The sequence below is a fragment of the Oryza glaberrima genome, chromosome 2, assembly GCF_000147395.1.
Source record: "Oryza glaberrima chromosome 2, OglaRS2, whole genome shotgun sequence".
Lineage (NCBI taxonomy): Eukaryota > Viridiplantae > Streptophyta > Magnoliopsida > Poales > Poaceae > Oryza > Oryza glaberrima.
Window position 1 is genome coordinate 22995351 of NC_068327.1, and position 26775 is coordinate 23022125.

General features: G+C 48.4%; 4 protein-coding genes and 1 pseudogene across 4 annotated transcripts; 3 read left to right on the forward strand and 2 right to left on the reverse strand.

Moving 5' to 3' along the window:
• Positions 1 to 44: 44 nt before the first annotated feature.
• LOC127764234 (desmethyl-deoxy-podophyllotoxin synthase-like) lies at positions 45 to 1898 on the reverse strand (annotated as a pseudogene).
• Positions 1899 to 2713: 815 nt separating this feature from the next.
• Positions 2714 to 5635, forward strand: LOC127761436 (pentatricopeptide repeat-containing protein At3g04130, mitochondrial). The gene is made up of 2 exons (XM_052285728.1): positions 2714 to 2907; positions 3067 to 5635. Exon 2 carries the CDS (start codon positions 3202 to 3204, stop codon positions 4702 to 4704), a length of 1503 nt encoding a protein of 500 aa, XP_052141688.1. The 5' UTR covers positions 2714 to 2907; positions 3067 to 3201; the 3' UTR covers positions 4705 to 5635.
• A 4043-nt stretch (positions 5636 to 9678) lies between these two features.
• On the forward strand, positions 9679 to 13752 carry LOC127763952 (uncharacterized). The gene is made up of 3 exons (XM_052288759.1): positions 9679 to 9919; positions 10383 to 11248; positions 12110 to 13752. Exons 2-3 carry the CDS (start codon positions 10496 to 10498, stop codon positions 13508 to 13510), a joined length of 2154 nt encoding a protein of 717 aa, XP_052144719.1. The 5' UTR covers positions 9679 to 9919; positions 10383 to 10495; the 3' UTR covers positions 13511 to 13752.
• Positions 13753 to 13851: 99 nt separating this feature from the next.
• On the reverse strand, positions 13852 to 19056 carry LOC127763953 (transcription factor GTE9-like). The gene is made up of 10 exons (XM_052288760.1): positions 18680 to 19056; positions 17046 to 18332; positions 16830 to 16967; positions 16169 to 16233; positions 15754 to 15823; positions 15380 to 15439; positions 15169 to 15281; positions 15040 to 15082; positions 14835 to 14956; positions 13852 to 14752 (listed from the first exon to the last, which is right to left on the reverse strand). Exons 2-10 carry the CDS (start codon positions 18313 to 18315, stop codon positions 14489 to 14491), a joined length of 2145 nt encoding a protein of 714 aa, XP_052144720.1. The 5' UTR covers positions 18316 to 18332; positions 18680 to 19056; the 3' UTR covers positions 13852 to 14488.
• A 5384-nt stretch (positions 19057 to 24440) lies between these two features.
• On the forward strand, positions 24441 to 26767 carry LOC127762249 (uncharacterized). The gene is made up of 2 exons (XM_052286685.1): positions 24441 to 25439; positions 25878 to 26767. The coding sequence occupies exons 1-2, from the start codon at positions 24730 to 24732 to the stop codon at positions 26188 to 26190; spliced, it is 1023 nt and encodes a 340-aa protein (XP_052142645.1). The 5' UTR covers positions 24441 to 24729; the 3' UTR covers positions 26191 to 26767.
• The last annotated feature ends 8 nt before the right edge of the window (positions 26768 to 26775 follow it).

Genomic DNA, 26775 nt, shown 5'->3' on the forward strand with positions numbered 1-26775 from the left:
GCATGATAATGCAAGGTAGAGAACCCCCATGGTATGTAGCACAACTACGACATAGTAGCTTGTTCCAAGGGCACACGGACTAAAGGATGCAGATAAAGAGCATTCTTCCTACCCACCGTGATGCCCATCTCCTCTGTCATATCTAGTTCGTTTGGTGCAACTCCTTTAGGGAGCTCCCAGTCGAAGTGGTACAGAAGCATTGCAAGCATGAGCTCCACGGTAGCATGTCCGAATGTCATGCCAGGGCAAATCCTCCTACCCGCACCAAACGGTATATACTCGAAATTTGCACCTTTAAAGTCGATCTTTCCACTGTGAAACCGTTCCGGCTTGAACACCTCAGGCTCATCCCAGTGCCTAGGGTCTCTATTAATCGCCCATACGTTAACGAACACGGTGGTGCCTTGAGGCACATCGTACCCCATGACCTTGCATTTTTGACGACACTCCCTCGGGAGAAGCAATGGCACCACAGGATGAAGCCTTAGGGTCTCCTTGATGACAAGCTTTAGGTACGTCAGGCTTGCCAAGTCGTCTTCACTTACCATCTGCTTCCCTTGAAGGGTACTCCGAAGCTCGGTTTGTGCTTTGTGTATCGCTTCTGGGTTACTCATTAGCTCTGACAAGACCCACTAGACCATGTGTGAAGATGTATCACTCCCTGCACCAAAGATGTCCTGTGTATATATTACGGCATTATACAAAGCGAAAAAGACACTATTATCACCCACTACTATAGAACCTGGCATCTGTGATAGTCATCTGTGACGGGTTTGACGTTAAAGCAAATTTAATGTATACATACCAGGAGAATGGCTTTGATGTTGCCTGTGGTGAGAGGCACGTCGAGGTTGTCTTCCTTCTGGATCCTGAGGAGCGTGTCCAACAGGTCCTCCTCCATGGCGCAATCATCAAGATGCGGCTGCGCAGCCATGGCGTCCCTCAGCTGCTGGTGCTATCGGAAGGCGCTGTCCATTAGATGGTGGCCCTTCCGGATGCTGGCCTCCGCGCGGCGCGTCATGCCGCCGACGGCGGCGGCGAGCCTCGACGACGGGAACAGGTCGTCCAGGCTGAACCCCGTGAAGCTCCTCACCGCCTCCGTGATCGACTCCAGGAACTCCTCCCGCCTCTCGAACCTGTCCCCGATCACGGCGCGCATCGTCGCGTCCGCCACGGCCGCGGCGATCGGCGCGCTGACGTTCACGGAGGGGGCGGCGCCGCCGTCGTGGCCGGTCGGCGAGGAGGACGACGAAGAGGCGATGGACGCGACGAGGCGGGCGGCCTCCTCCTCGCGCACGCGGCGGAACGACCGCACGCGCCGCGCGCTGAGCATCTCCACGACGCACACCTTGCGGAGCTGCCGCCACATGGCGCCGTAGGGGGCGAACACCACGCCCTCGCGGTGGGGGCGCAGCCGGCGCACGGTGGGCGGCCACGGCCGCGACGCGAAGTCGAGGTCGTGCGTGCGCGTCACCTCGCGACGACGCGACGACGACGGGGACGCCGCCGAGCTGGAGGCGCATGAGCGGCGCGTCGTCGAGGCCGCGCGCTAGGTCCGCCATGGCGCGGTGGACGAGCGGTCCCCGGAGCATCAGCTGGTGGAGGTTGCCGACGACCGGCAGCCGCCACGGGCCCGGCGGGAGGCGCACGACGTCGCGGCGCGCGGCGCCCAGCCTGACGAGGAGCACGAGAGCCAAGAAGGCGCATGCGCAGATGAACCAGTACGCGACTTGCTCCATGGCGACCAAGCTGCGCGTTTAGATGGATCTGTGAGTGCAAGATAGAATTGCAAAAGCCTAGGCCTTTCAAGCGTATATGTAGAGGTGAGAGTGTGAGATGAGTTGCATTTCTACGTGCCGACGTAGTGGCTGACCTTGCTGAGAGATAATAGATTTAAATAAAACCCGGACTCTGTATCCCTGGGATATAATGCTCTATCTTGGAGATACTATTCGGTGAACATTGGTCATCTTGGAGATATCTTGATAATAAATGTTAAGAAATTTCTGTTTTAGTTACAATTAATGTTTTAAAGTTTATGGAGTATATCTCAGTCTTACTTAAAAATTAATGGGCCACATCACACCTGTTGTCCACAGGGAATAATAAGACAATACTACTAAGACAATAAGTTCACTTGCCATCTCTTATCTTTCCGTCGAGTTTAAATCATATCTCTAAATCATAATACTCCATCTGTTTCTAAATATTTGACGCCGTTGAATTTTTAAACATGTTTGACCATTCGTCTTATTAAAAAAAATTAAGTAATTATTATTTTTTTCCTATCATTTGATTTATTGTTAAATATACTTTTATGTATACATATAGTTTTACATATTTCACAAAAGTTTTTGAGTAAGACGAACGGTCAAACATGTGTAAAAAGGTTAACGTCGTCAAATATTTAGAAACGAGGGAGTACTAATTAAATTCGACGCAAAAATTATGGGACACTCTGTGGACTTATTCCAGTCAACAGGCCACATTCTCCCACATGCCTTGATTAGATGGGCCTAAACCCAGCTAATATACGTGGAGGCCCATCCATACTAGGCCATAAGTCCTTGTCTATTCCGGGCTAGGGTTTTCGGTTCAAAACAACAGTCCGTATAGTATATGGGCCATTATTTAGTCGGACTACCAGCCCATCTCCCCCTCCAAGCCCAGCACGGCGCAACGCCTCCACTTGGCCCGCCATCTCGCCGTCCCTTCTCACGAGTCACGACGAGCGCCGCCCCCGCCGCCGCCGCCGCTCCACTCGTTGCCTCCTCCATCCTCTTCTTCCCCCCCGCGACGAGCGTCGGCGACGGCGGCGGCTGGCTGGCTGGCTGCCTCACTCCTCTCATCGAAGATCGATTTCTCTCCGCCTCAACCCGCTACCTCGCCTCGCTCGGATCGAAGAAGGTACCCTTCTCTCATTCTCCTCTCGGCGGCTACCCTTCTCTCATTCTCCTCTCGGCGGCTACCGAACCGGGCAGCCCGCCCTGGGTGGGATTGGTTCCTTTATTTGGCGATGAACTACTACTACCCTTGCTGATCCAGATTTTTTTTTTCTGTCTCCAGTCCATCCAGTTTGCTCCGGATTTGATTGCTGCGTGCGTGGAGTACTGTACTGACAGCGGTTTCTTCCCAAGAATTTTTGGGGATTTTTGGGGATTCAGCTTGAGCCTTCATGCTCCAACTTAGGTGCTGCTCCTGATGCGTCTTATGAGTGTCGGATGCCGCCATGGCGCTGCGAGGGCGCTGCAACCAATTCCACTCTGCAGATTGTCTATCTCATCATGTACGCAATCTAGCCGAGATGTCAGCAATGTTAACCTCACGGTGGAGGAAGAAGAGGCGGCGAGGCTGATCAAGAATTCGCTCTCAAAGGCACGCAAGTGGAGTGTACAGGACTTGATTCAGTGCCTTGGAGCCGATTGTTCGGGAATCCGGCTTACCGGAAACATTGTGGACACCTTGCTGTTCAAGTTTGGGGATGACTGGAAATCGGCATTGGGCTTCTTTCAGTGGGCGCAGTCGAGGGATGATTACAGGCACACGGCTTATGCCTGCAATCGGATGGTTGACCTGCTTGGGAAGATGAGGCAGATTGACCAAATGTGGGAGCTGTTGTCTGACATGCACGGCAGAGGGTTGGTCACGGTTGAGACGGTTGCAAAGAGCATCAGGAGGCTGGCGGGTGCGAGAAGATGGAAGGATGTTGTTTTGCTGTTTGATAAACTGGAGGATATGGGGTTGGAGAGGAACACAGAGACGATGAATGTTCTTCTTGATGTGCTCTGCAAAGAGAGAAAGATTGAAGTGGCACGTGAGGTTTTTGCGGTGCTTAGTCCGCACATTCCGCCTGATGCATACACGTTTAACATTTTTGTCCATGGGTGGTGCAGTATCCGTAGGATCGATGAGGCAATGTGGACAATTGAAGAGATGAAAAGACGCGGATTTCCACCTTCAGTCATCACATACACCACTGTTCTTGAAGCTTATTGTAAGCAGCGCAACTTTAGGAGGGTCTATGAAGTTCTTGATTCAATGGGTTCTCAGGGCTGTCATCCAAATGTTATCACTTACACCATGATCATGACATCGTTAGCAAAGTGCGAAAGGTTTGAAGAAGCCTTGAGTGTGTCTCATAGAATGAAGTCATCTGGTTGTAAGCCTGATACACTATTCTACAACTCCTTGATCAACCTTCTTGGTAAATCAGGCCATTTGTTCGAGGCTTCCCAAGTATTTCGAGTGGAAATGCCAATGAATGGTGTGTCCCATAATCTGGCTACCTATAACACCATGATTTCAATCTTTTGCTACTACGGTCGAGATGATGATGCTCTCAATGTGCTGAAAGAAATGGAAGCACAATCTTGTAAGCCTGACATTCAGTCATATCGGCCGCTTCTTAGACTTTTTTTAAGCAGAAGAGGCCAAGCTGATACCGTCCGGCACTTGTTGAGTGAACTTACCAGCAAACATAATCTAGGTTTAGATCTTGATACATACACCCTTCTGATACATGGTCTTTGTAGAGTCGGTGATACCGAGTGGGCGTATCAACTGTTTGATGAGATGGTTAGTAGTGAAATAGCACCTAGGAGTAAAACATGTGTGATGCTTTTGGATGAAGCACAAAGGACAAACATGGAGACTTATGTTGAAAGAATCGGGAATTACATGAGTTCCTTTGGAATTTCTGTTTAAGTTTTTAATGGATTTATTCTCCCATGTGATTAATTTATTAGTATTCAGCATATTACATATATTTTTGCATGAAAAAATGATGCTTGCTATAGTGATTGGGTGAAGCATGGACAATCTGTATCTTACCATTAATGCATAAACTAAAAGTCAGGAAGCATCTTTTGACCATAACCATAATAGTAGGTTGTTAATCAGTAGAATTATAGGCAAATCAAATGCAAACGTCTTCTTTTACTTTAGTATTTGATGCATAATGCATTTGTAAACATGATACAACGTCGATTGAACTAACTATTTTCCTGGTATGTTGGCATGAGTGCATGACAGTTACTATTGCCTGAGATTCAAAATGCACGATCGAATATATACTTCTGTGTGAACAATCTATTTAGATTTTAAGCACTAAATGTGTAAACAACTAAACTTGTATGGATTAACTGCATATAAACATTGTTGTTGGGTGTGTCTAGCAAAAAACTTCCACAATATGTAGCTTTGTTACTCTTTTGCTAGTATAGTATGATGAAAACTATATGTCGATGTACTTATTGTATTGGAGACCATGGAGAAAAAACCATCCACATGGGGATGGAAAGTATGTGATTATATTTTGGACGAAGTCTCTCGCCTGACACCTTAGAATACTACCATCATTTTGGTAACAGAGTTGCAAGGCATGTTCCATTGGCTTAAGAATCACAGCAATAATAACCGGTAAACATGCCATCTCTCCTACATAAAATGATTGATTCGATTATCTGGAATAGTGGTCTTTATTTACTATTTATTGACATGGAGCAAATGATGCAAATGGATCAAGACTTGGATACGCCTTAGCAAGAGCCTGGAAGATTTCCAATCAGGCGTTCATTATTGATAAGTAAACAAGTTGCTTTACATCAACCTCTCCCTATTTCTATATGATATCAGAGAAGAGCCGCCAAATTAATTTTTAGCTAGTGTATGTGAGTACCACTAATGGCTGGAAATAAAATTGTATTTCTTTCGGGAGAAAGAAACTCACCAAACTGACGCCGTGTTTAGATCCCAATTTTTTCTTCAAACTTTCAACTTTTTCCATCACATTAAACTTTTCTACTCACATACACTTCAAACTTTTCTGTCACATCGTTTCAATTTCAACCAAACTTCCAATTTTGACGTGAACTGTTCTATGAAACTGGTGCTGGTAATGTCCTGGTGTTTGAATTCGTGATGCCTACTGAATCCACTGTTACTTTCTCCAGGCAACGAATTTCTGCACCATCTCTGAATCCATCTTTTGCATCTTTGTCTACTTGGGGGTACTGAGATACATCCATCCAAAAGAAGACATAACCGTGCACTCTTGTACTGGTGTAGTTGGAGATTATTGTCATATAGGAGTAGGAGTATTAGTTTTGTTTGTCCGAGCTTGTCCAATTCAGAGGTCATGTGCATCTGAATTATGGCGCCTTTCACTTGTCCTGACCTCTGGGATTCTGCCGGACCCTCTGTCTGGGTCCCTGTCGTCTTCACGTAAACTGAACCACTTCTACTGAGGACGGCATTACTCTGCCTGGTCGGCATGTCTGCCCATTGTCAAAAAAAAAAAAAAAAAAAAGTTACTACTAGCATGTAGTTTTGATTGAGTATTTGGTTTACTTTTTTAAAATGGTTTATATCTCCAATCCTTGTCATTAGGCAGGTCTTGATACTGAAATAAAAAGCACACGAGGTTACCACTTGCTAGGTATCTTCAATCTGTCGTTAGGCACACATCCGGAGTCCTGACTGATACTGAAATTAAAAAAAAGGTACATGAGGTTATAACATAAACTTTGGTATCCTTTCGAATGATAAGTTGATAACCGGTTGAATCAACGCTACTGCATGTTAGCCCTTCATGGGTTTTCAGTTTGGAAATTGCTATGCATTCTACCCAAATGTACAACCAGCATACCCCTAGTGTATGTTAAGGCACAGCTATTGCTTGTCTGGCTCGCATGGTAAGAAGCCTGAGCACGGTGAATGGTGGATGTGGCATTGTCAGATGTAAGCCGTATGATCCAGTCATATTATAGCACGATTCTTTCAGTTATTTGATGGTTTTCATCAAATATTATTCCAACTAGTAATAAGTCCTTTTTTTCAAACACAGTATAAATGCATGCGCTCAAAACGTGCGTACACTCATCCATATAAATACATACAAACACACCCAATTCCTATGAGTACATCTGGAAAACTAATTGGATCGATATATTTTAAGATTGACGAAGTAACCACGGACATCTCGTTATTGACGGTACGTCACCTATCACTAAATGAATAATTAGCCGTGATGCAGACTAGCCTTGACTGCACGCACGTATGGGTTCGAAGCATCCCGTGCAAAGGGAGGTGCCGTCGGTGCAGCCGTGCAGGGGGAGGGCAAAGGATCGTTGCGAATGTGCAACTGCCGACCAGTGGCATGTGTGTGGGGGCGGAGTCGCCGGCCGAAACGAGCGGGGAACTCACGTCACGCGGCCGCGACCGGAGACGAGTTGGCGAGGCAGATCGATCGCCACTTTTCGGTGGGGCGACCTGGCAAAATGGCAATTTCCTATGGGAAAAAACGGAGCCCCGCAGCGTGTACCACGGTGGGGCTTTATTAGGCACGAGTCTTCCCAACCCAAGCAGGCAAGCACCCAAACTTTTTTCTGGTTCAACGGCAGTTGATTCATTCATCCCTCCTCCAGTCCAGTGTGTTATTTTGGGCTAATAGCTGAATGGCAGAATGATCCGAGGTACGTAGGAATAAATTATTAACCATTATATAGCGAGGTGAGTATAGCTTAACTGATTACATTTATTTGGTGAAATCAGCCCATCTGATTTAATACGAATGCTCGTATTTATGGTTATTTATATATTTTTTTTGATAGGTGGGATATGCGTGTGCACCCACGTTGTGAGCGTCTTAGTTTGCACTTTATATTTTTTTAAAAAAATAAATTTCAAATAGTGTTTGAGAAAGTTTATGTGTAGAAAGTTTACAAAAGTTCACGCAGTTTGAAGCTCGGAAAAGCGCGTATATTTTTATTCCGTTCCGGAGAAAATGAACACTCCCGGTCATATGTGTAGGTTCTCCGCAAAATAAAAAGTAACATGTCTAGGTGATGCCGTGCACATGACTAAGGTAGACGATCAACATGCACACACAACACATGGATTCCGATCAAATGCAGTAGTAGTATGGACTGCAACTTAAACAGTTGTAGCTGCTACGTTGGATCTAAATCCAACGGTAAGGATTAGGTCGGTTACTGTAGCAAAAGTACCAAACCATAAAATATTGTTCAGGGTACTGTAGCACGAGTACTGTAGCAGTTGATCTGGACTGTTGATCACAAAAATGAATGGCTGAAAATGCATGCAGTCCTGAGGTGCAGTCGCAATTACGACTGCACCCGATCTCAATCCCAACAGATGCGGGGGTCCATCGTTGTCTGCACAAGATGCTAATCTGCGGTCAAGGGAAAGCTGATAAACACTGCTCCGTCTCTGACACCAAGGTTAGATTGATGATACTCCTACAGATTGTTCGCCATCATATAATTTCAGATCAAAGGCGTTCTCTGTCCACTTCGCAGCATCCAAATCAACCACAAAATTTCCAACCTGACAAAGAAGGAGGTTCATTACACCACTGATTCCTTGCCATTTCGGCTAATGACAAGTGAACAGTGTGGAATGTGGTTGCCAGCAATGCCATGAGATCGGTGCATGAATCTTCTTGGCTTTCTTCTGATCTTCATAAGATCGATCACCGGCGATCGATTGATCTGGAGCAAATTGTTTTAAAATCCGTCAGGAACACGCTTCAATTTGGGGGCGGTTTCGCTGCCACATCAACGTCAAAAGTAACTGATTAGGAGATGGGCAACGCACTTTGCTTTAATTCTGCAACACATGCCATAGAATCATTCATCCAGTAGCTTCGCAATAACTAGCCAGATCATATCACCGACTGTGCGCGCCGACTGGTTGGCACGTACTAATCCTATATCGTCCCAATATATAAGAACTTATCCAAATACGTTGTACTATTATGTTCTTGATTCTTATATTTTGAAACGGAGGTAATAAGTTTGTGTGAAATTGCAAAATACAAGTAGTTCGAATTATGTTTTATTCGACTGCAAATCTGTATTAAGATGACACATTGCATCAATGTACAAATCTGACGATGACAGATTATTGTCGGGCACAGAGCGTAGTACTAGTAATAAGAACCATAGTTTATCAATACTCAGGCAGAGCTCATATTGAATTCACTAAATTCAAAAACATTTGATGCTGCATTGTACGGAGTACTACACAGTGGCAGCCATTGAATTTGAAATCAAGTCCATTATTACCTCCTGTGGCTATTTTTAATTACACGCATATTACTCCTGTCGGCCAAAATAGCCATGATTAGCACTAACCCAGTACTGAAACTACAAAGAAGAAATCGCCATCACCATGATCATCATCATGCACATCAACTATGTGCAGGCCTACCATCGCTAAAAAGCAAGCCACCAAACTGCACAGGACAGTACAACCCTTTTTGCATCATTTTGCCAACCCAAACCCTAAAACCAATCCAAACCAAACCAACCACCTTCCTGCGTTGATGACCACTGCTGATCCTGGTGCAATGGCTATCACTCTCTCTCTCTCTCTGTCTGCCTGGCGTGCGTGTCCCCCTCATCAATGACACTGTTTCGTTTCACCTTTAATTAAAGATTCCTATCCTCTCCAATGATTCTTTGCTCTTTTTTTTCTCTCATTCTGATCATGCAAAAATTTCCATTGAATTCTCTGTCTCCCTGCTTTCAGTGAAAACTGAATACTGAAGAAGAGAGATAATGCATCCATCCATGTGTGTGTGTGCTGTGTTGTGTTAAGCTTTCCTTTACAAAGAGGAGGACCACGGTGCTTTGTCAGTGTCACTGCCTCACTGTTTGTGGTCTCACCTTTTCCCTATCACGTCCTCAACTTACACTAGTCTACATGCCACCTTTATCACTGTGCTTGAAATCCATGGCTATTTTAGTGGCCTAATGCAAGAGTACTCTTCTTGACCCTGGTGGTGAGTGGTGACTGGTGAGCTGAGCTGAGCTTGCAGTTTTGGTTCTTGGGGTCTTGAGGAGTTGAGCTGTGGTGCTTAACACAGGCATAGCTGCTTGCTTCTTTCTTTCACAAGGTATTCTTTGTCTTCAGATTTGCTTCATTGCTTGGTCATGTTGTATGTCTTATTATGTGTTCCTATGTTCTTGGCTTTTCCTGTCAATGTGTACTAGACTACTAGTGCTGTTCTGCTCTGCAATATCTAGTGTTCTTGCTATTTGTAGAACAGAATGTGAAAAGAACAGCACATTTGTTTAATTTTAGAGTTTCAGAGCAGTATGTTCTTCACCTATGAAAAAAAAAACTACAATCTCCTTTCTTGGCAGAAAAGCAGTGGCAACAAATTGGTTAATTCTATTCTTCTGATCTCCATTCTGCATATGGCCTCTCCCCTTACAGCTTGCAAATGCTTTCATCCTACTAGCAGTGCAATAGTGCAATCCAACCACGAGCAATAAATAATTGTGTTTTTTTCTTATTCTTTTCTATTAATGTAGTCAGCTCACATGGTGCCATCTTCTTCTTCCACTTTGGTGCAGTTGTTGGCATTGGCTCCATGTGATCGATGAGCTGAGAGATCAGCTCAGCTCAGCTCACTCTCGCCACTGCAGCATCGGCGAGCTAGAGCTGTAGATCTTGGGAAGATCCAGCAATGGAGAAGCCGGCGTCGTGCTGCTGCTACTTCCCGCTGCGGTGGGAGAGCACCGGCGACCAGTGGTGGTACGCGTCGCCGATCGACTGGGCGGCGGCGGACGGCCACTACGACATCGTCCGGCAGCTACTGCACCTCGACCCGAACCTCCTCATCAAGCTCACCTCGCTCCGCCGGATCCGCAGGCTCGAGGCGCTCTGGGACGACGACGCGCGCTTCGCCGGCGCGGCGGGGCACCGCGCGGGCGTCGCCCGGAGCCTCCTGCTGGAGTGCGAGTGCAGCAAGAACGGGGGCGCCGACGCCGCCGCCGAGAACACGCTGCTCCGGGCGGGGTACGGCGGGTGGCTGCTCTACTCGGCGGCGTCGGCGGGGGACATGGCGTTCGTGCAGGAGCTCATGGAGAGGGACCCCTTGCTGGTGTTCGGCGAGGGCGAGTACGGCGTCACGGACATGTTCTACTCCGCCGCGAGGGGCGGGAACGCCGAGGTGTTCAGGCTGCTGCTGGACCACGCCATGTCGCCGAGGTGCTCGACGAATTGCCCCAACGGCGGGGAAGGCGCGCGCGGCGGTGGCGGTGGCCGCTCCTCGGTGTTCCGGCTGGAGATGATGAGCAGGGCGGTCCACGCCGCCGCGAGGGGCGGCAGCGTGGAGATGCTGAGGGAGCTCATCGAGCGCCGCTCCGACGTGTCGGAGTATCTCGACTTCCGTGGATCCACCGTGCTGCATGCTGCTGCAGGGAGAGGGCAGCTAGAGGTGAGGCATCTACTTCTTGGCCATTGCTTACTTCACTACTTCTGCAAAATGCACCATGGTGAACTTCTGTTTGTGCCAATATGCATGGATGACAAGGTAGATGCCCATTTCATCAGGATGTTTGGGTGAAAATATTTCTAAACTCGATATCTTTCAACGTTATGAAACCAATTTTGCCTTTTGATGCGCTGCAGCTTCTTACCCGGTAATCGATTTCAACATAAATATTAAGGAACAAATTATTTTCATTCGTCCTATGTGATGATTAGTTTGAGCTTGGAAGGATATTGTTCAGCTAGAATGCTGCGTGTAACCCAAGGAGACATTGAGATATGTAGATAGTTGTCATTAAAGAACATTTTTTTTATCTTATATAATAAGCATACCACGCCCAGATGATAAAGGCTCATTTAGTTAATATCGTCATGCTCAACTCTCCAGTGTATTATGAACCAAAGAATAATTATAAAGACCATACTGATTTGGCCTCTTTGACATGGACTTCAAGTTGTGCAATTCATGACCAGATTTTCTTTAGGAATTTTAGTTAGAAGCAACAAAAGCTCCAATCATTGATCTCTCTCCAATAATTCGAGTTGAAAAGTGGATGTACTCCTTGTCGATCCAGTTTAGATGGGGGTAAAATCACACTTTTTAGATATATACGGTTCCTTTCTGTCTCTTGATGTTGATATTCAGCCAACTTTCTTTCTGTTTCTTGATGCTGATATTCAGCCAATATTTCTTGCCACAAATCATTGTAATGTTAGGTGTGCAAAGCTCCAGTTATATGCAAACTAGAATGGAAGTTTCCTTCTCCCAGTATTATGCCCTTATGTATGTAAAACATACCTCTTGCAGGTTGTCAAGTACCTTATGGCCACTTTCGACATTGTCGATTCGACTGATAATCAAGGGAACACGGCATTACATGTAGCGGCCTACCGAGGGCATCTGCCTGTTGTAGAGGCATTGGTTGCTGCATCTCCATCAACCATTTCAGCTGTCAACAGAGCTGGTGATACTTTCCTTCATTCAGCAATTGCAGGTTTCAGAACCCCAGGCTTCCGACGGCTTGACCGCCAAATGGAGCTAATGAGACACCTGATACGTGGAAGAACATCAGATATCCAAAAGATTATCAACCTGAAGAATGATGCAGGCCTCACAGTCCTTCACATGGCTGTGGTTGGTTGTGTTCATCCAGACCTCGTCGAACTCCTGATGACAACCCCATCGATCGACCTCAATGCTGAAGATGCCAATGGCATGACTCCACTGGCATTGCTGAAACAGCAGCTGCGCTCTTCAACATCTGACAAGCTCATCAGGCAGATAGTTTCCGCAGGAGGGGTGCTGAATTCGACTGTTCTGCGAACTCGGTCAGCGATCGTTTCGCAGATAAAGATGCAGGGAGGGATTGCAAGCAGCCCCGGTACAACTTTCAAGATATCAGATGCAGAGATCTTCCTCTACTCCGGGATCGGAACCGCGGAGTCCCGACGCCCTAGCTCATGCTCTAGCAATGGCAAGTGTGACCATGCCCATCATGGAGATGCAAAATGCGGAAATGCTGAAAACCATGGATCTTCAGAGAAGAGGCTGAGCTCTGCCAGCCGTGCCAAGGACCGTCTCAAGCTGATGCTGAAATGGCCTCGTCAGAAGATGTCCAGAGGACACAAGAAATCCGACGATGGCGACGCCATGGATTCCATCAAGAAGCTGAGCGAGCAGGCCGTCGAGACCCCGGCCCCGCTCAGGCAGACATTCACCAAGACGACGGCGCTGAACAACAAGAGGACCCTCGCGGTGAAGACCTCGACTCCCAGCTCGGCCACCAAGAAGAAGCTCAACAGCAAGCTCATCCACGGCATCATGGAGGCCATGCCGCACCTGGCGTCCTCGTCTCCGGCGTCCGCCTTCCCGAGGTCCTCCACCCCGCCGCCGCCGCAGTCCGGCAAGATGAAGGGCGTCTGCCTGGAACTGGACGACGAGAACTCGATGACGACGCCGGTGTTCGGCAAGCTGAAGGACATCGTGCTGAACAACGACGACGATGATGACGCCATGGGCGAGCCGTCGAGCTCGGGGTCGTCCGTGAACGACGACGCGTCGGCGGAGATGCCGGCGCGGCGGCACGGGTGCGGCAACGGGAGGCTGATCAACATCTGCTTCGGCGCGCAGGGCCTCACCGTGGAGGACTCGGCCAGCGGGCAGCAGACCAGCAAGATGTTCAAGCAGCAGTGCCTCAGGGTGTCCTGACTCCCGAGTGACTCACACGCGCACACGGTATAATTAGCCTGCTTTTCTTTGGTTTTCTGACTCGAATTGAGCTTGGAGTTCAACGGAACATATATGGTTTCTGCATGTTGAACTCGTCGGGCTTGTGTGGATTTTGTTGGCTGCTGCGTGTAACCGTATCCTTGCGTGGCGTGCTTGGTTTCTGGTTGGGCTTGTGTTAACGCCTTACTTCGATGCAATATATTTGGTGAATGTATCAGCTAGTTGTGGTGAGTTAGTCGATTGTTTTGTTTAATTTAAACAAACAAACAGCAGTTATTCACGTTTCCGGAAGAATCTCTGCACAAAACGGAATGAGGAAAGACAAGAAATATCTTGTGTATTGAGAATATTGAACATCCACAACAAACAGTCGACAAACATCTGACAGGAGACAACAAATTGCGCTAATAGACGCATGAATTTTCTTTTTTTTTTCCCTGTAAACAAGAAAAGCAGAAGCTTTTTCCTATTTGCCCATATGCCCAGCAAACAACTATCGCTTCCTCCACTACATCAAAATTCGAATTTACAGCAGGAAGCAATTAGACAAACCCAAAACTAGAGAAGAACAAACGAAAAATCTATAAGCCGCTGGGCAACACCTTTTGCCGCTGGGAGCTTTAGCACCTGGATCACTAATTCACTATGTGCAAAGAACCATTTGGTCCTCTCATTGCTTACCCACCTTGCGGCCTGGCCATGGCACTTCAAAGATGGCTACATACATACACCCGACAACATCTCGGAGTACCGCAAGTCGCGGCCATTATGGCTGTGCCATCCTCCAAGCACATATGGTGATTTGTAGGGCAGGTTACCGCGATACTCCAGGCGCATAATTTACGACATCCAGCAGCATCAAAATTGAGGGCCTTGTTCGAGCTAGTTTGGAAGCAGAAGGAAGGAGCGTCTACCATATGCACAGCTAATTCAGCAACTAGCCCACAAGCACTGGGACTAGTTGATCTCTCCTTCCTCTGCATCTTTAGTGCTGGGGACACTGCTAGGATCTTCTTCCTCTTCCTCCTCATCTGCTTTCATGAAGAGTCCGAGCTGTTCCAATGGATTGCCTGATCCAGGAAGAAAACTGGGCATGCCATCCTGGGAATGCTCAGGACTAGTCTCATCAACAGAACTCACAATATGTTCTGTGGTTGCCGTTCCAAGCATTTCCAAATCCTTTAGATGGAGGTTGTCATTGATCTCCACCGTTCTCTCCATCTGCATTAAGTTAAACCACTCAAATTTTAGCGGGAAAAAGAAAGCTCGACACCACCAGTAAATGCAGTTTTTTTTCACTTGCCTCCTGCAGGGCCTGGCGAGCTTTCTCCCTCTCAAGGTCCCGTTTACGCTTGGCTTCAGCTTCAGCTTCAGCTCTTCGAGCTTCCATAGCTGCATTTCCTTCAGCCAACAGCCTTGCTTTCTCTGAATACATAGATAAGGCACTTCTCAGGGAAAATGTAAGAACCATCATTTAAGAGTAAACTTCAGGTGGATATGCCTGTTACCTTCCTTCTGGAGCTTTTCCAGCTCCTCCTGTTTGTCTCCACCCTGAGCTCACCAAATGTTCGTTCCATGTCAGAAGCAGCAAAATAAAAGTGAACAAACAAAACCACTCGATGAAACTAATCACAAACCTGGCTGAGAATCCCCTGTGCCTTAACAATCACATCAGCATAACGACTCCTAAGGAGGGCTGCTCTTAAGAGCTTGTCTGGGGAGACTTGCCTGTCGGGTTTTGAATTCTCCCCTAAAGTTTCATAGGGAAAGGATCAGATGATCCAATCAGCTTAATGCACTGAGACCCCTTAATGGCCTCATATGTACTGCTTGCAAATTCATGCTTACCCTCTGGGGCAGGCTTTGACTCGTTATCCTGCTCACGGAGCTCCACATCATCAGCAGGACCTGTGATTTTGAAAGTTGTAAGAGCATTAAGCCAAAAGCTCATCCAACTGCCACATGAAACTACAAACTTGTGCTGCTGTGACGATTAAGGTGCATTTTGATTTCTAAAGGTAATTTTTTTTGTAGATTTTAACCCAAAACTTGGTCAAACTACAATTACATTTAGTGCATAAAACATACCAATAGATTTATATTTCAAAGAGTTCTCACACTGATATTATGCAGGTGCTTATTGTTGAATACTTTTTCAAATCAAAATAAGCCTTAAGAAGACGTGGGGAGGTAGTAGAACAGAAAGGGCACAGGAATCTTACGGATGGCATCGACTGGACTTATAACATCACTCTTTTCTTGCTCCACCAGTTGTTCAGATCTCTTACTTCCCTAAATTATATAGATGACAACTATTTCAGTGCAATAACACGGAAGAAAAGGAAAAGTTGTTTCGATGAGAAGAAAAAAGCAACCTTGACAAAATGATTAAGAGGGATAGATATCACATTCAAAATTGAGCCTAAATTTCTCAAAGTACCACAGTAATAGATTATTTAAACGAACATGTCTGTTTCTGACCAAATTAGACAATAAGGGTATATTAAATTAATATGAGAGTCAGCTTATACAGTATGCAGGGGCTGATGTCTGATTATAGATGCATAGCAATCAACCGGCCAGAACAAAATATTCACAATTTTTCATCAAGCACCCAATGACAAATAGCCAAAATACCTTCGGCTTTCCTGGGCTACCACCTTTTTCTTGTTCGCTTTCACTGTCACTGCCCGACTCAGAATCTGCATTATTGGAGTAAATGTGATTGAGGACACCTCAAGACAAACTCATGAAAAAGGAAGGCTTATGACAAGTGGGACTAGCAGAAGTCCAAACAGGAACAATTACGCAAACATTTAGCCACACAAACAAGATATGATGCATGTATTGCTATTCTGAAGATAAGATAAGATTGTTGCAAATTAGCACAAGGGTAAATTGCAGGATGGTATCCTGCTTGTTCGTCAGTTAACAATATGAATAACAGTAACCCCAGTTAAAGTTTCTATAATACTGATAATCTAGTCCCCCAGAAGATCAAAGAAAGAGGGAATATTGTTGAATGCATGAGCATGCATACTGACTAGTGGGCATCTGATGGTACAGATGCACCTACAGTGAAGTATAATTGTGCGTACTTCTTGTTCAGTGCCTCGTTAGCTAAACTCAACTAAACATCTACTCAAAAGTAATTAGCTTCAAGCTTAAACGTCACAGAAGTTAATATAATGACATACACAAGTGTTTGAAGTAACCAGGTCATTCTTGCAAAAACATATTTGTTTACAAGGACGTATATCATACTAAAGAGAGTATGTAAGCACAGAGGAGCACAGACCGCTGGAAGAAGATCCAGAGTCACTGCTGGAACTACTTGGGCTACCACACTTGTTAGGATTGTTGTGTGCATCTTTTTCTATCAATATAGGGGATGCATTCCCGCAAATATCTACATCCTCCTCAACTGGATCACCACCTGCAGAGAAAAAGAAGTTGTAAGAGTACTGTGATGTTGCATAAAACTAAGCATTAGCAAAGGACCAGGGAAAAAAACCTTTGCAGGGATTTGTAGAGGAGTGGCTAAGGCCAGATACATTAGCAGCCTCATTCTCAGAAGGCTCAGATTTTGCCTGTTGGCTCTGCTCTCTCTCTTGCAAATACTTGTCAACATGTTTCTTCAACTCGAATAGTAGGTCATCACTGACAGCATGGATATCAATCTCTATCTCTCCATCACCAAGCTGATCTGTGTTGTTGTCAATGCATTGCTGCAACAAATCAATGATGTGTGAAGGTACCTCCGGATCCTCAGACAAAGATGCCAAACAGTTCCCAAATGATTCTTTCTCCTCGAATGTCATTTTTGGCTTTACAGACTCTGTTGGTCTAACAGACTCTGTTGGCCTCACACACTCTGTTGACACCTCACTGCAGTCCACAGGGGGAGTCTTCCTCCTCTTTGAGTCAGCCCTGTCAACCTCAACGTGCGCCTCTGTGGCAATGGAAGCCAGCTTCTTTTCAATTGTCCTCCATCTTGATTCAAACATCTTGTTTAGTTGAATGGCATAATCATGCACTACATGCCCACGAGGATTGTAAGTCATCGCATTTGAAAAGGTCAGCCGTACATCGGCTGCAAATTCAGATGGACTCGTGTAGGAACCAGAGTCAAGCTTATTCCTGATAGTTCCAAGATCCATCGGTTTCTTGATGATTTGAAAATAATCTGGAATATTCAGCTTAACAGCATCAACCGGGGAGTCGAATATGTTACTACATTTCTGAGTCATCAGCTTTTTCAGAATAGCATCGCATTGCTTAAAAATCGCATCCTCAGTCAACACCGTGGAAGCCTCAGGTCGGGGCTTTGTAGGCAAGAAACGCCCCTTGGCACCACGGACCACATGGTTGCCACGCTGTCCCTTCTTACCTCGAGGGGCAGCCGACGACGAGAGCGCGGGAGCTCTATTGACAGGGACAGGGACAGCAAACTCCGGCTTCTTGAGGAGATTCCGGACCGAATCAAGCTCTGTGCGGAACCTCTTCCGGAGATGCCTCCTCTCGGAGGAGGACATCTTGGCTGGGACGAAAATCTCCCGCTTGACATCGAAGCCGTCGCTGTTTAGGCTGATGCACTTGCGCTTGGGGGCCGAAGAGTCCTCGGAGTCAACACGAACGGGGCTGCCTGCCGCGCCCTCCGACTCGCCAACGGTCTCCGCGTAACCCCGTGGCGCCGCTGACGCCATGCCCCGGAACGCCATTTCATCGTAGCCCCGCTTAATCTGCCTCTGCTGCCCAAACTCCATGAGGACCGTCGGTGTCATGTGCCCGGGCGCCAGATCTGTTCACCATTGACAACCATAAGAGACCCAAGATTCAGTCACGCGGAAGGGAAACTTGAACTTAGCGGAATCAAATGCCAAATTTGAACTTCCCGTACAGCTAGATGTAAGAGAACAACAGAAACACAAAGCGTATTCAAAAAGTTCCCTCCAAAAACCCTAATCCCACACCTAGACCTAATTCGAATTCGAACCCCACCCCCCGCCACGCACGAATCCGACACCGCGACCCCCGAATCCTCCAATTCGCGCCCAGAATCGAAGCCTAACGGCACGCGAAACCGAAGAAACCCCAAGAGAAAAACATCCCCGAAAATTCGAAACGGAGACGGGGGGTCGCGAGAACCTGAAGAAGCCGGATCTGAAGAGGGCGAAACCCTAGGCCGGGGATCCGCGGCGGACGGCGGCCTCCTCCTCCCGTGCGGCCGCCGGCGAGCCGGATCTGCGCCGGAGACGGGCGGATCTGAGGGTCGCGAGGTGGCCGCCGGCTCGAGACGCCTCCCCGCCTTATCCTCTTTTTTTTTTCTCTTCTTTCTTCTCTTTTCTTTTTCCTCCTCTCGAGTCGAGCCGTCTCCTGCTTATCCTTTTCCTTCGCGAAGCGACTCGACTCGAGCCAAGCCGAGCCGAGGTGGAGGGAGCCGAGCCGAGCCGGAGAGCCGAAGTGGAGATCCGCGCGGGGGAAGCGAGAGACCCGAAACTGGGAAGCGAAGCGATGCGAGACTGTGACGCGCGAGGGGCGGACGCCCTCGCGGGCGGTATTTATAGGCGGGGGTGAGGCCGCGGGTCGGATCCGGGCCGTCGGCTTCGCGGGGATCGGACGGACCAGGGGTTAGATCTGGGCGTGGGCCCCGCCCGGGCCGACGTGACGTGGAGCGGGGCGCGCTTTGACTTTCTTCGAGAAGGTCCGCGCGCGGACGCGGATTCCTACCCGAAGTGAGGATGACGTGTGGGGCCTACTATATCTCGGGACCACCTGTCAGTGACCTTGAGGGGTCGTGTGGGGTGGGTGGTGCGGAGATCGGCCGTCTTTTATCGAGCACGCGGGATCTGGGTACGGTTTGGGCGCGCCGGGGAGGGAGGTGACTTGGAGGAGAAGGCTTGGTGCCACGTGGAAGGAGGTGCGTGGCTGGGTTATTGGAGGGAAGGATGTAACGGGTACGGGTTAGGTACCGAAAGAGAAAAAACGGAAGGTTAGTCGTTCGCTCCATTTTCCATGCGATTTTCCTTTTTAATAAAAGGGCCATATTCGGCCCAAGATAATAAGGGCCTAAATTGTAGGCCTTTTGTATAGGAATAAGTCCACCTTGACTCCTTTAAAAGTGACCCGAATCTAATCCGTGATCCTGAACCGCAAAACAAGATATCATGGCCCCCTCAACTGTTAAAACCGGTGCAACTTACCTCCCTCAGCGGTTTTAGAGAATGGCTTTACTGATGTGGTGTCTTTGACCCGATCCAACTAGCTGACTCAGCTTGTGGGACCTACACGTCAGTGTCACAATTTTATCTCTCTCCTTTCTTTCTTTATTCCTCTATTTTTCCCACGCTGTCTAACAGCAACCGAGGCGGATGCAGATTGGCAACGATAGTGCCGTCACGGCCACACCTCACGGCGCCAGGTACGGTGGCCACCTCGCTGACACCGCCGCGGGTGGCGCTTCTTTCTCCCGCTCCGCATGGTCGGCCTCGACCTCCGCGACAGCCACCTCGTGGACACGGCCATTTGCTCGGCGACTGGACGTCTCGCGGCGGCGGTGGCATCGCCCTCGCCTCTATTCTTCCCCGAGCATGCGTGCGTGTACACTACGTCCACGGCGCACGTCTGCGTCAGGAACATCGCGCCAGCCGGGGTACCCACGTAACAGATGGGTTCGCTTCTCCGCCGCGTCGAGAGGGTTCAGCTGAAGAAAAAAACATCCTCCCCCTGCACGTTTTCAGTGACCCAGATAACTCCTCTGCTCATATTGAGTTTCTTCATCTGGGTTATGTCTGCCTGAACACAGTTGCTACCACTGGTTTTGCTGGCTTTGCCAACACTCATCTTAAGTTCATTAATCAATTGCTGAATTTTACGTGTCGTACAACACCACCGTCGCCGGGCTCCCCTGCTCCGCCTCTTCCCAGACCAGCTCGTCCAGCGCCACTGACCCGACCTCCTCCAGCCGCTCAAAGTATGGGCCACGGTGGCCGCCCGAGCTCCACTGGGCCGCCCTCGTCGCAGCCGTTGGAGAACACCGCGACGTGCACCAACGACAAACCAAGGCAGGGCTTGGTCGAGCCAACGGCGAACCGCGTCACGGCGACGGTGCACCGGACGCCGCCATGACCACGAAGACGAGCAGCGGCGGCGGCGGCGCTGGTGGGAGGGGAGGCCAACATAGCGTCGCCTCGAGGCCGCAAGCGCCGACGGCTCCCTCTCGCACGCCGCCGCCACTCCGCCTCCGTCGCCGAAGGGAGAGAGAGAGAGAGGGAGAAGGAAGAAGGGATAGACCCACATGCCGCACGCACCGACGGCTCCCTCGAGCTCTGGCTCCTCTCCCACGGCGCCGCCGGCGCCTACGCCCTCCCGCCCACCGCTGCCACTCCACCTCCGCCGCCACCGCTGGCCCTCGCTCGCCGAAGAGGAGAGGGGTAAGGGACAGAGGGAGAGGGAGGAGGAAGAAAGGACAGACCCTGTGGGCCCCACATTTTTTTCCCGAATGACGAAGAGGTCCCACATGTACGTTTTTAGTTCTAATGCCACATAAGCACCACGTCAACGGCACACTAGGTCAACACTGCCACATAGACGCCACGTCACTAAAACCACTCTCAGAAACCGCTGAGGGAGTCAATTTGCACTGGTTTTAATAGTTGAGGGAGTCAAGATATCTGATTTTGTGGTTCAGGGTTATAGATTAGATTCGGGTCACTATTAAGGGAGTTAAAGTGGACTTATTCCTTTTGTATAGGACGTAAGTATGGTTGCTAAGGCCCTAAAAAGCGACTCTTTTTTGGTCGTAGCAGCCCAGTATAGTTTAATTTGAGACCTATGTGTTCTACTTCTAAGAGCACCAATAAGAGATTTGCTAAATTCTATCCCAAAATTCTGAATTTGGGAATCCTAAACGGAATGATGTAGGAAGAAAGTTCTCTCCAAGAGATTAAGTAAAATTAATTCCCTAAAACCAAAAGTGGGCCCCATGCCAAACTACTAACACGAGACAGTTTATTTACCTTCCTCACGCGTGATTGTGAGTTCCGGATCACGGTTGTGCGCTCACGGTAATAAGATCATGTGTCTCGATGTATGTCGCCGTTGTTCGCTCGTTCCCAACCCTCGCTGCCCACCATCCGTTCCCTCCCTAACCCTAGCATGTCATTGTCTCCTCCCTCCCAATTCTAGTTGTTGCTCATTTCTCACGACTTTAGTGTACGTCGCCATGACACTACGAGCCACAATCGCCTGGTGTGGTCGCCAAGAACTGAGGGGATCATTTTTGTGTGGGCATGGGAACAAGACGACACTGGTGGGAGTTAGAGATTGGGAAGTGTGCGCGCGAAAAATGATGGAGCAAAATCGAGAGAGAAAAAAACACACCCTAAGTGTCAAGGTTACAAATAAGGCATACTTCATATCCTACGACTTATGTAATACACGGATATGGTATACTTTCACGTATACGAATCGTTCCTATATACGCTGTTGGAATCTGTTATAAATTATGGGAAATATCTCCACGAGACAGGTGATTTCCAAAGTCCTACTCGGAAGGGATCGAGTTTCTGTTATACCGTGCAAGATCCGATGTCTCCGAGTCTTACTTGGGATAAAAATGACCCACGATATAAAAGAGACCCCAGGGAAGGGTGCAAGGCATCATATCTCATCGCCAACACACCTACTGTAGTTTACGAAGCCAGAGTACGCGAAGCCAAGTCGCCGGGAGATCTTGTCGAATACATCAACTACGATCTTGCCGTTATCGTCAGTTTTGTCTACTTTCGTTGTAATACGTGGTTTTCCATCATCAATCTCATATAAAAACTGGACTAGGGCTATTAACCTGACAAGGAGCCTGAACCAGTATAATCCTTATCTTTTGTTTGCTTGATGTCGTATTGCGTAGATCCTCGTTCTAATGTACCCCAGTACCCAAATCATCCGGTCTACGAGTATCACTCGTCGATACTAAGGTGTCTTATGATGGGTGAGTATCTTTTACAAAATGGTACTATCATTACAATCACTGACATGTAGGTTCCACTTTTCTATTGTCATCCACGTCAATGGCTTTGTTTGGATCCTCCGGGCTATTAAATAGCCCTCTGAAATCTTGCTATTTATGAGTATTAAACGTAGATTACTGACAAAACCCATTCCATAACCCCTGGGCTATTTTGCGAGACGAATCTAACGAGGTATATTAATCCATGATCAAACTATTTTGTGAGACGAATCTAACGAGATATATTAATCCATGATTTATTTTGCGAGACGAATCTAACGAGGTAATATACCTCATTAGATTCATCTCGCAAATAGGACGCTATACCTCGTTATGACGCTATACCCTCCGTTACAAAATAAGACTTTCTAACAATCAAAATTTATTTATCTGAGAGTATACCTATTTCTTCACTTACTCATTTTAAACAATCGCAATGAATGCTCATTTCATTTCTCCAACTAATCACATTCATCTCTTGTTTGGTTTCACGTATACCAATCCCGTGAAAGGCTTTACGAGTACTTATACTTTGAGAGAGAGAGGATGCTAATTTCCAAGATAAAAATAATAACAAGATGATAATGTCAATGTGTCGGTTAGCTTATGCTTACCGAACGATGCCAGGTATACACACAGTAATGCCCAGATTTTTCTCACCAGCACACATCAGATCTAGTGACATACCAAACGAACAGTAAAAAAGACATCAATAAACTGCTGCATACAGCAGCGGTTTCCACTCAGCGTGTACTTGCGCACTAGCGCGCACATTGGGCCTCACAAGTACTACATGGAAACACGCTGCGTGCGTGCGTCCATGAGTCCATCCACGCGCGACGAGCTGTGTTTGTGCTTGTGCCCAAACATTCGAGCACAGAGTAGCCAATCCCTTCCCTTCGCATGCGTGCCCAAAAAAGTTGCACTTGTCACGTGGGGCGATGGGGTCTCGCGCGCCTCGCCGCCTTGGATTCTAGCCACGCAGCGGGGGAACAAAACCACATGCTGGGCTTAGCTTAGCTCCCATATGCGCACAGCAGCACAGCTCGTGCTAACCGACGACGGCACACAGTAGCCTCACATGAGTCGCTCGCGGCCCAAAAGCACCCCCAACACAACCACACGCACTACCTACCTGCACCCGTTCGTGCACGAGAAACAGGGGCAGGAAGGATGGCCGTTAGATCTCTACTTCCAGCGGCCAAGAATCTCCTGTGACGCCGCAAAGAAAACGAATGAAACAACCGAAAGTAACTTGTTCTTAACGATTTAAAAACTAATATTAAAAAAATAAACCACGCTAAAAAAATTATCGAAATAAACTTTAATATGAAGTTCAAATTTTGAATTTCAATTATGGCTGATAAGCTACTGGAGGCTGGAGCGATCTAGAATGCGAACTGGATGGGAGGGTGAAAATGATGAACGGGGATTGTGATTCTTTTACTTACTTTTTTTTAACTTAAAATCAATAATATGCGGAACCGCTATTCAGAAAGGTCATATGTTAGTGATCATGTTAAAAGAAAAAGTAAATAATACTTCCGCCGTTTCACAATGTAAGTCATTCTAGCATTTCCCACATTCATATTGATGTTAATGAATCTGGATAGATATATATGTCTAGATTCATTAACATCAATATAAATGTGGAAAATGCTAGAATGACTTACATTTTAAAGCGGAAGGAGTAGAATCCTGTTGCGATGAGCGGTGCATCGTCGTGGGGAGAACGTGTGGCTCGTTGATGATCGGCGGTGCCATGTTTTCAGGGACCGAGCGGCAACTTTTGTGCTGATAGCGTGCGTCCTGCCGGGCGGGCGTGCGTCGTTATGTGAGGGCAAGGCCGCTTATATGCTGCCGCAATTAATCGGAAGAAGCTGACCGGTGCCGGCCCTGAGGACGTCCACGGTGCAGACGTGCACACACAGTACAGTCTCCGCTTGTTACAGTGACCGCCAATCATGAGCTCAACACTCTCTATTCCCTTCCTGATTGCTGACAGCTGCAGCTGACTTCCTTCCAGCTATAGCAGCAGCAGTAGCTGCCGTCACTTCGCCACCACAGTGTTCTCATCTCCCTTTCATATCCCCTGCTTCCTCTCCGTCCATGGAGGAGGTGGCAGTAGCAGCTGGCATCCTCCTCCTCTGATCTCCTCCTCGGTCACTTCAGTGCTTACTTGCCGGTGATGAGGAGGTCTTCTCAGGGGAAGAGCTCCAGCGGCGGCGGCGTTGGCGGCGTACGGAGGTATGACGTGCACGGTGGTGGTAACTTGCTGGCCTGCTACGCGAAGGCGGCGAGGCCGAGGCCGTCCAAGTGGGACGACGCGCAGAAGTGGCTCTCCCGGGCGGGCGACGACGACTGCGGCGGCGAAGCTACCCGGCGGAGAAGCTCCTGCGCCAGCGCCGACGACGGGCTGCTGCTGCCGCCTCCGCCGGCGGCGCGGAAGGGGGCCGGCGGCTGGCGATCGTGGAGCAACGTGGAATGGGAGGGCGCGCCCGCGGCGGCGGCGCCGGCGCTGAAGGCCGCGCGCGGCGACGAGGGGGTGGACACCAAGGTGGTGGACGCCGTGCAGGCGTACGTGCCGCAGCGGTGCGTGGTGTCGCTGAGGGACGTCGGCACGGAGATGACGCCCGGCGGGAGCAAGGAGCCGTCGAGGGCGAACACTCCCCGCGTCGTCGCGCCGGCGGCGACCGCCCGTGTCGTCGCGGGGGGCACGGCTTCGCCTGGGCAATGCGACGGCGGGTCGCGTGACAGCGCCGGCGCCGGCGGCGTGGTGGATCTCCGGGCGACTCGCAAGCGCGCCGATAATGGGCACGACGAAGCCGCGGGCACGATCACGGCCGTGTCGCCCGCGACGGCGTGGGGCGACGCGGAGCGCGCCAAGTACATGGCCAGGTTACCGATCGCGTTCCCTGCTGCTCATCAATTTTCTTTCATCTTATCGATATTAATATCAATATAAATATGGAAAATACTAAAATAACTTATATTGTGAAACAGAGGAAGCAGTTCCTTTGCTTGTTATCCGTCTAAAACCAGCAAATTCGACTAAAAATTTAGTTGCTCATCTCCTCTCTAAATCCATGGTTAAAATCGGTTTGAACTACGAAATCCTGCTGCAAAAATGCGCTAAAGCTGTGCTCTGCATGTGCAGTCAACAGTGCGCAGCATTTTCTTTTGTCGGACAGCACCACATCAGTGCTGAACTGTCAGCTAGAAGCACTGAGACAATGACATCCTCTGAAAGCCTGAAACCAAAAGCAAGCAGCTACCACCACTATACTTGTCTACTCACGTTTGCATCGTGTGCCATTGCCATTTTCGCTTTGTCAGGTACAGGCGCGAGGAGATGAGAATCCAGGCGTGGGAGAACCGGGAGCGGCGGAAGGCGGAGCTGCAGATGCGGACGGCGGAGGAGAAGGCCGAGCGGATGAGGCTGCGCGCGCAGGCGAGGACGGCGGGGAAGCTGGCGACGGCGCAGGCGGAGGCCAAGGCGCGGCGCGCGCGCGCCGAGGCCGAGCTGGCGCTGGGCCGCCCGGGAGGCGGTGCCAAGGGTTGGCTGCTCACGCGGAGCGCGAGCTGGAGCAGCGGCAGCGGCCGCTCGCCCTCCTCGCTCTCGCTCCGGTTGCCGCTGCTGTGCCGCTGAGAAAAATCCACTGCCACAGTCAAAAGGCTCGTGATCGATCTGAGAGTTTCAGCTGCTTGTTGAAGGCGGTTTCTGATGTACTACTAGTACCAGGCACAGAAGAATTTTATCTTTGTACCATCGATGAAGGCCCTATTTAGTTTCCCAAAAGTTTTTCCCAAAAACATCACATCAAATCTTTGGACATATATATGAAGCATTTAATATATATTAAAAGAAAAACTAACTACACAGTTATGGAGGAAATGTGCTAATAACGGATTAATTAGGCTTAAAAGATTCATCTCGCGGTTTCCAGACGAGTTACGAAATTAGTTTTTTCATTCATGTCTGAAAATCCCTTCCAATATCCGATTAAATATCCGATGTGACATCCAAAAATTTTCATTTCACGACTAAACAGCCCGAAATATAATCTTGTTACACGAATAAATCAGATTGTTTTATTGTACTATTCGGCATCAATCACGGCATGTTATGGTCCGTGCCATTTTTCAATTCAAGCATGTGGTATGTAGTTGGACTCTTTGACCAACCTGTCAGGTCGGCCACTACCAGTCCATTTCCACTCTCGGCGTCGGGGCC